The 8,953-nt window shown below is 54.8% G+C and overlaps 1 protein-coding gene across 1 annotated transcript; it reads right to left on the reverse strand.

Annotated features, from left to right (window-relative positions):
- Positions 1–3,257: 3,257 nt before the first annotated feature.
- LOC121934587 (calcium and integrin-binding family member 3-like) lies at positions 3,258–7,777 on the reverse strand. Its single transcript, XM_042475190.1, has 4 exons — positions 7,620–7,777; positions 5,041–5,187; positions 4,013–4,208; positions 3,258–3,559 (listed from the first exon to the last, which is right to left on the reverse strand). Exons 1-4 carry the CDS (start codon positions 7,633–7,635, stop codon positions 3,538–3,540), a joined length of 381 nt encoding a protein of 126 aa, XP_042331124.1. The 5' UTR covers positions 7,636–7,777; the 3' UTR covers positions 3,258–3,537.
- Positions 7,778–8,953: the final 1,176 nt, after the last annotated feature.

Below are 8,953 nucleotides of genomic sequence, written 5' to 3' on the forward strand. Positions count from 1 at the left end.
GTATTTATAGCGCGCCTTTTCACAGGGAATCAAGGTGGGTTACAACATCTAAAAACAACAGTGCATTACATTTCAAATCTAGTTAAGATTAATCCCGCGCCCAACTGCCCTTCCCTGATTATAACGCTAAATTTGATTATGTACAATATAAAAACATTGTGATGATAGATCAACAAAGTTGGGGGTAAATCAAAGAAGGACTCTATAATAGGAGGGAATACGCTGCATTGTGCTCAGGGGGGGAGGCTGGTTTGAAGAGGCCTCCCGGAAGAGGTCCGTCTTGACGGCCGTTTTTGAGGCCGCATGGCTGGCAATGTGGCGGATCCCCTCCGGCCGTCGCTCCAAGCCTTGGAGCAGCAAAGGAGAAGGGCCTCTGGTTGGCGGTGGGCAGTCTGGGTTTTTTAGACTGGAGCAAGTTCTTCCCAGAGGACCGTAAGCGTCGGGGCGGACAGTATGGGTGAAAGTGCTCCCGAAAATAGTCAGGAGCCAAGCCATGGAGGGCTTCAAAGGTAATCGCCAACACCTTGAATCTTGCCTGGAAACTAATAGCCAGCCAGTGGAGGGATTTCAAGATGGGTGTTGTATGATCAGTTCTTGAAGAACCCGCAACCAATCTGGCTGCCATATTTTGTACCAGTTGAAGTTTCCGAGCTTGGCACAAGGGTAGCCCCATGTAGAGCACATTACAGAAGTCCAATTGAGAGGTGACCAGCGCATGTGCCACTGTTTCAAGGTCCCTTGGCTCCAGGAAGGGGCGCAGCTGGCATATCAGCTGAAGCTGATAAGAAGTGCTCCTGACCATCGCATCCACCTGAGTGGTCAGTTGGAGTGACGAGTCCAGGAGCAGCCCCTCCAGGGGAACTCCATCCAGACGTGGCTGGCATAACTCCATTCCTGGGCTCAGGGTCCCTATTACAAGTACCTCCGTCTTACCTGGATTCAGTTTGAGTCAGTTTTCTCTCTCCCAGTCCATTACCGCCTCAAGACAGGCATCCAGAGATGCCATCCTTAGTCACTGCATCAGTCGGAGACATAGAGAAGTATATTTGGGTGTCATCAGTCCTGATAACCCCCCACCCCATGTCTCCGGATGATCTCTCCCAGCGGCTTCAGGTAAATGTTGAACAGCATTGGGGACAGAATGGCACCTTGAGGGACGCCCGACCTGAGCTCCCTCTTGGCTGAATAACTGTCCCAAGCCACACCATCTGGAATTTATCTGAGAGGGAGGAACGGAGCCACTGCAAAGCAGAGCTCTCCCAGCCGTTCCAGAAGGATACTGTGGTCAATGGCATCGAAGGCCGCTGAGAGGTCCAAGAGCACTAACAGGGTCACACTTCCCCCGTTGATGCCCAGGCAGAGATCATCAACTAAGGCAACCAGGGCAGTCTCAACTCTGTATCCTGCCTTGAAACCGGTTTGAAATGGGTCTAGATGATCAGCTTCATCCAAGACCACCCTCTCGATCACCTTGCTCAGGAATGGCAATAACAGTTGCTTCTGTCCAGGGGGTCCAGGGAGGGCTTTTTTAAAACGGGGTTGACCACTCTTTCAGGCAAAGTGGAGGAGGCAACAAGGGGGTCAGCTAGTTTGGATCTGATCCTAACTGGGTCCAAACAGGACAGGAGGGAATGAATGTCAGCACAGAAATGTAAAGTACTACAAATAAGCCGAATAAAGGGGAGGCTTAGATACAGCATTTGGGGGGGGGCATGGGAGACACCTGGCTTGACAACATTGAAGGGATCTGGGATTCTTAGCAGACCACAAGCAGAACAAGAGCCAGCAGCGTGGTCAAGCAGCTGAAAATCCCAACATGATCCTAGGCCGCATCAATAGGAGTGTAGTGTCTTGATCGAGGGAAGTAATAGTGCCGCTCTATTCTGCTTTGTTCAGGCCAGAAAGCAAGAAGGAAGGAAGCTGGAGAGTGTCCAGGGGAGGGTGGCCAAAACGGGGAGTGGTCTGAAAGCCCTTTGAGGGAGCAGCTGGGTATGTCTAGCCCCGGGAAGAGGAGGCTAAGTGGGGACATGCTTAAATATCTGAAGGGCTGCCATATTGAGGATGGAGGGAGCTTGTTTTCTGCAGCACCAGAGAACAGAACACAGAGCAATGGATTCAAAGTACAGAAATAGAGATTCCACCTCAAGATTAGGAAGAATGTCCTGACGGCAAGAGCTGTTCAGCAGAGGAACACACTCCTTCCTTCCTTGGAGTGTAGTAGCGTCTCCTTCGTTGGAGGTTTTTAGCAGGGGCTGGGAGGCCAACTGTCATAGGGAGGGCTTGGATGGTGAGTTCCTGCATGGCAGAAGAATGGGGTTGGAATGCATGGGGTCTCTTCCAAGTCTATGATTCTATGGTTATGTGATATGTCCCCTCCAGCCACGAATGTCACAGGCAAGGAATATTCAGAGATATTTTTGCCACTTTCTGTGAAATCTAAGTTATGATACAACCATCTTTAAATACCTGAGAGGATCCCATGTAGAATATGGAGTTAATGTGTTTTCTGCTGCCCCAGAGACTAGAAGGTGAAGCCATGGATTCAAAATGACAAGAACAGAGATTCTACTTAAACATTAGGAGGAACCTATTGGCTGTAAGAGATCTTTTACAGTGGAACAGGCTAGTCTTGGTATTTAGAAAGCCATTGGATGTCCATCTTCCAAGAGTGCTGCAGTCGCGTATTCCTGCCTGGCGGAGGTCCCTGTCTGACCTTTTTTTAGGATCATAGAGCCATAGAGTCGGAAGAGACCCCAAGAGGAGCCCCGTTCTGCCATGCAGGAACTCTCAGTCAAAGCATCTCTGACAGATGGCCATCCAGCCGCTGTCTAGAGACCTCCAAGGAGGGAGACCCCACCACTAGGATTCTATGAAGGCAAGGAATATTGAGATATGCTTTTACCAGTTACTTTCTCTGCGATGTAGCCAAAGTTATCACCATCTTTAAAGGGGATGAATGTACAGGGCCCAAACGGAGCAGCGGAGGATGCCGCGTCCAAAGGGTCCGTCGGCTGAGGCGGGGATGACCCCAAGGCAGCAACGAGGAAGGATTCTGAGTCGGTGTCCCTTTATTGGTCCTATGGAGGATCCTGGCTGCGAAAGGCTTGCAGTCCTAGGCAAAGGCAGTCACTCTTGAAAATAGGTCTCCAGTGACTGGAGTTCTCTGAAATGGCTAAAACTGAAGGCAGCCCATGTCTGCAGCTGGCAGCTGTTCATTGTGTGTAAGGAAAACATGAGGTCAAAGTGCACTCTTGATATCAAGTTAGAAAAATAGATATCCTATCAAGTTTAATTCCTAGCAGTTTTACAGCAAGAGACCCAAGCATGCCCTATTAGCCCTTCCAAGTCTCCTTTGCAACGAAATGGGGCTCCTATCCTCCGTTTGGGATTTGGGGGCCGGGGGGGGGGGCTTGCGCTGGGCATCCTCTTCTGCTCCGGCTTCTGCTCCAGCACTGGAGGCGGCAGCGGTGCCACTGGGGGGCATTCAGGGCCCACCTCCCCGAAGGCCTCGGGGAGGAAGGTGGCGGGTGCTGCTGCTCAGATCCTGATATGAAAAGTGCTGTTAAAAGGCAATAGTATAACAACATGTGAGCATCTGTGGATGGCTGTCAGAAAAGCATGCACCAAGGCCAGGCCCTCCTTTTCCTGCCTGTGCAGAATACTCCACAGAGTAAGGGGGAAATGGCTGAAGGAACCCCCTTTAGGTCAAGGCAGTCCTGCGGCAGTGGCAATGGGGCAGCCGTCCCTTTTTGCCCTAAGACAGAGGGGGCACACAGGTTGGAAGAGAGGATGTGCCCCATTGCCTCCCCTCTCCCTGCCTCCCTGCCTCCCTCCCTCCGGCTCCATTGCTGACCCCTCTCTGGGGGGAGGCTGGGTGCCTGGGTCCCTCCCTCCCTCCGCCTGGGTGACCTCTGGGCTGGGCTGATGGTCGGGACGCCCACCGGTCTCCTCCGCCTGAGATGCCCTTCTGGCCTGGCGCAAGGGCAAGGGCAAGGGCAAGGGCTCCTCTCACCTGAGGAAATCGGGCGCTCGCACAATCATGTGCTGGAAGTCTTCCAGGGACAGCCTGCCGTCGTTGTCCAGGTCGGCCTCGTCGATCACCTTGTTGCACACCAGGCACACTTCCTCAGGGGTCAGCTCTTTGCGTGTCAGTTTGTTCACAGTTTTCTCCAAGTCGGATTTGCAGATGTAGTCGTCGTTGTTGAAATCTGTTGAGGGAAAACCAGTTGGGGCTCTGAGAGGAGGCCGAGCGGGAGGCAGGCCTTCTCTGGTCCCACTCCAGACCTCTTCAATGCACCCCTCTGCCACGCTGGCACCCAATGCCACGGAGAGGCCAGCCCCAGCTGGATGCAGGCTGCCCTCTGTCCGTCCACGGCTTCCACGCTCCTCTCGGGTGGCATGCATGCCCCTCTGGCCTGGTCCACTCACCCTCCCTGTCCCTCCAAACATCATTTCTTCCAGAGGCACTTCAACTCTCCAACAAGGCCTTCGCTAACTGCAAACAGCTCTAGGATTTCTAGGTGGCTCACAAGAGGCAGAAACCCAACGATGGATGCTGCTTTTATAGGCAGAGGAAACAAGGAGTAAGCAAGACAACTTGGGACCTTCTCCTCCGGTCCTGGAGTGCTAACATGGAGCCTCTGCCATGGGGGCTTTGGCCACAACCATTAGATGGGTCTCCCTTCCCTTCCCTTCCAGCGACTGGGCAGAGCACCAGCCAGCCTCAGGGGGCACTGGGGGCCTTGCCATGGTTCCAAGCTAGCGATGCCGTTCTCCTCGGCAGACCGACTCCATGGGCAGGTGTGTGTGTGTGTGTGTGTGTGTGTGTGTGTGTGTGTGTGTAGGGGGACCCCTGTTGTGATGAGAGACTGGCTTGTATGCTGTCAGTTGCACAAGGTGCTTGGGGCCTCTATGACCTGCAGTGCTCCTCCCCTGACCGATCCCTCCCTCCATCCCTCCTTCCTTCCTTCCTTCCTCCCTCCCTCCCTTCCCTCCTTCCCTCCCTCGTCCACAGCTCGGGGATCTCCATGGGAGACTCACCGTAGATTTTGAAGGCATAATAAGCCTTGAGGTCACGAGGGGCCATTTCACTCATCACTGAGAACATATCCAAGAAGTCATCCAGGGTCATGTTGCCCTCGCCGTCCTCAGAGAAGACCTCCGCGATCCGTTGGCGGAAGGGATTGTCCTGAGGAAAGAGACAAGCATTGCTCTCGCCTTGCTCTTCTCTGCAGCTGCAAGAGGCACTGCAGCCTCAGTGGCTCCGCAGGAAGAGCAAGGCAGGCCTCCCTCACTCTCTGGGTTTCCCAAGGAAGGTCATATCAATAAATGTTCTTCTTCTTCTTCTTCTTATTGTTGTTGTTGTTATTATTATTTGGGCCTCCTCTGCTTCTGGCCAAGGAAGCTGAGGGCCCACCCAGCAGCTGGCACCTGTTCATGAATGACCATGTGCCCGTACACTTTGCTCCATCACAGCTCACTTGTGGGGTTGTCTCTGTGGCTGGGAGTCTCTCCCGAGTGTGCATGAAACCAAATCCTCAACCAGACACAGCCATGACATCTCTGGCAGAGAGCAGCAAGGTGGACCCAGAGCCACGGCATCCTCCACAGGGTCCTCCGGAGGACATCGGGATCGCTGGAAAGCCTTTGCGTTCTCTCCCTCCCTCCTCAGACAGATAGGATTTCCCTGCAAGCAAATGTCCCGTTTGCCCCCCCCCCCCCCCGAGTCACAGGGGCAACAAACACAGCATTATTGCCAAGGTCGATAAATATGTGATGCAGCTTACTTCCTTTAGGAGGTTTCTCACAAAGAGATACTCCTTGCTACTCTCCCGGCCTCCAATCTCTTAGTAACGTTCTTCTGAAAGATGGTAAGAGAAAGAGTTCTTCTTTGACCTGAACTATTTATTACCTAGAAAGCATGGGGAGGGGGCTGTGTTGGCCATTTCACAAATCCAAACAAAAGCCCACCAGTGATACCTTTCTTGGCCAACCGTCAACTAAGTTAGCCTCTCTGCCTATATAGATTCAAGCCATTAGTAAACTCCAAGCTCTTTGCGTTGTCTTTGAGTCTGCCTCTTAGAGAAACGTAGTTAGGCAAGGATCCTTTCTGCTGCTCTGCTGAGTTAAAGCCAGATCCTCGCAGGCTTGGCTTTGACCTTGTTGATACTTGGCGTCCTTAACCAAGGCTGAAGCCCGAGGGACTTGGATCCTGAGGCCTGTCTCTGTGCTTCCGGCTGCCCCACTCTCCTCCTGCCAGACAGGCCAGGAAAGTGACCCAGAAGAACATGCCAGGGCTGGCATGTGCTCCAGGCTCCCGCGAGGCAGGGCCAGGCCAGCTGCTCCCATGCCCCCCCGCTCCCCACATGTTGATCCGTCTTGGCAATGCTGGGCACAGCAGCGTTCTCATGATCAGAGGAGGCCGCGATATTTAGGGTGCATGTTGTTTGTGGCAGTTTCCCCCTGAAGCCCATTCAGGCCCTTCCTCTGGGAAACCCATGCTCCCGCTCCTCAGTGAAGGAGACAGACAAGGTGAGCCTTTCTCTGCGAGAAGCTCAGGTCTACTTTTCTCTCCTTTCTTTCCATCAAGAAGCTGAACCTCTGCATAGAAATTATGCGCAAAACTGTGAGTAAACTATTTTAATGTTCTTTTTAATGGAAGATTATGTCCGGACTCTTTTTGGAGCTAATACAGATGTGTCAGGGTTGGGGGCTGTTCTTTTTGCACCACGCTTCTGTTCCACAAGATCCGATAAAGGGATCCCCCCAAGTCTGAACTGTGCCTTTTTACTAGACCAATAGGCAACCTGGACTCTGCAAAGGAGCTAGCCAAGGGCAGGCCTCTCCTCCGCCCGTCCGTTCGTCCATCAGCTGCTGGTCAGCAGAGCTGGACTCCCTGGCCGGAGCCCTTCGCCTTCGTGCCAGCCAGGGTCCGGCTGTTCTGGGCTGTGGAAGAGGCTCCAGAAGCCTGGCTTCCAGATGTGCACCGGCCAGCCTTCCGTCATTTTCCTGGGCCAATCGGCCCAGAATTCTTGTTCAGCAGCAGGGGGGAGGAGGAGGAGGAAGAGGAGGAGGAGGAGGAAGAGAGAAGGGGGGAGGAGGGAAGAGGTGGAGGAGAGGGGGGGGAGGGGGAGGAGGAGGAGAGAGGAGTGGGAGGGAGAGGAGGGGGAGGAGGAGGAAGAGGAGGGGGAGGAGGAGGAGAGAGAGGAGGAAGAGGAAGAGGAGGACGGAGGAGGGGGAAGAGGAAGAGGTGGAGGAGGGAGGGAGAGGGGGAGGAAGAGGAGGGGAGGAGGAGGAACGAGGAGGAGGAGGAGGAAGAGGGGGAGGGGGAGGAGGAGAAGAGAAGGGGGGAGGGGAGGGGAGGAGGAGGGAGGGGGGAGGTGAGAGGGGAAGAGGAGGGGGAGGAGAGGAGGGGGGAGGAGGAGGGGAGGAGGGGAGGAGGGGAGGAGGAGGAAGGGGGAGGGGAAGGGAAGGGAGGAGGGGGGGAGGAGGAGAGGATGAGGAGGGGGATGGAGGGGGAGGAGGAGGGGGGAGGCGGAGGAGGAAGAGGAGGAGGAGGGAGGGGCGGAGGAGGGGGAGGAGGAGGAGGAGGAGGAGGAGGGCGGCCTGCCTTGGCCTACCCTTCAGCTCAGGCATGCTGCCAATGAGTTCGTAAGGGAGAGCTTCACCTCCGGCTTCTTGGTGTAGTCGGGGGGACCAGCTGTGGGGCCAAGTCGCGATACCTTCGAACAACCTGCAAGCGGAAGAAGGGAAACGCAGGAAGGACGGCGATGGAGGACGTGGCCCAGGGCGGAGCCAGGCTCATGCGGGGTATGGGCCCAGTGTCTCTTCAGCTCCCAAGAGAGACGGCATCCCTGGAAGCCCCACTGGCCCCCATGGTAACGCCTGCAGGAGGTGGACACTGGGGGGCTGGGGGCATTCCAGATGCCCCTCTGCCCTTCATTTGCCAATGGCTGAAGGTGGTTTTCTCTCAAGCAGCCCCCCCCGGCCCAAGTGGGGTGGGATTCTTCGGGCCCCAGCCAAAATACTGACAGTGGAGGCAGGCGGAGGCTGCCCAGTTTGTGTGCTGGGTTTGCCTGGTCCCTTGCCCCACTCCAGCCCCGGACTGACCAGAGGGAGGGCTACCTCCTGGACCCTTAGCCGCCCCCTGCCCAACTTCCCTGAGCATGAGCTCCCAACACCTGAGGAGTTCATTCTGCCCAGGGACCTGAAAGTCAGCCAGCAGAGAGTGCGAGGAGGCGGCTGGCCTTGGGGGTCTCTCCCAAACTCCTGTGACTCCTTGGGTTCACTGAGGCGTGGGAGGGGTCCTGCCTCTGAACAGACCCCATGTGCTTAGGTCTTAGCTCATAGAGTTGGAGAGACCGCCAGGGCCCTGATCCAGTCCAACCCCCTTCTTCTGCCACGTAGGAACAAAAAGGGGCCACGAAATTCAAAAAGGACGTGAGAAACTGGAGCCATGTGTCCAAAGGAGGGCAACTAAAATGGCGAAAGGTCCGGAAACCATGGAGCCCCAGGAGGAGAGAGTAGGGAGATGCTGGGATGTTTCGCCTGGAGGTGATACGATCCCTAGTCCTGTTTTGCCTACTTGAGGGAGGTCATAAGAGGGAGCAAGCTTTTTTTCTGATGCTCCAGAGAACAGGATCCAGAACAATGGATGCAAGCTGCAGGAAAAGAGATTCCAGCTCAACATTAGGAGGAACTTCCTGAGAGTCAGGGCTGTTTGACAGTGGAACACACTCCTTCCTCGGAGTGTAGTGGAGTCTCATTCCTTGGAGGTCTTTAAACAGAGGCTGGATGGCCATTGTCAATGGGGATGCTTTGATTTGGATTTCCTGCATGGCAGAAGGGGGTTGGACTGGATCAGGGCCCGTGCGGTCTCTTCCAACTCTATGATTCTATGAGGTGCTCTCTATAACCACCAGCCCCGGTCCAGCTGCAACCTTTGGGACCTCCT

This window comes from Sceloporus undulatus, chromosome 6, assembly GCF_019175285.1.
Source record: "Sceloporus undulatus isolate JIND9_A2432 ecotype Alabama chromosome 6, SceUnd_v1.1, whole genome shotgun sequence".
Taxonomy (NCBI): domain Eukaryota; kingdom Metazoa; phylum Chordata; class Lepidosauria; order Squamata; family Phrynosomatidae; genus Sceloporus; species Sceloporus undulatus.

Excerpts from the sequence above, each read along its gene's own strand:
- LOC121934587 (XM_042475190.1), bottom strand. Across the intron at positions 4,209-5,040 it reads TTATGCCTTCAAAATCTACG|ATTTCAACAACGACGACTAC; the intron begins GTGAGTCTCCCA and ends TTCCCTCAACAG. Across the intron at positions 3,560-4,012 it reads CGAGCGCCCGATTTCCTCAG|CACTTTTCATATCAGGATCT; the intron begins GTGAGAGGAGCC and ends GCCTTTTAACAG.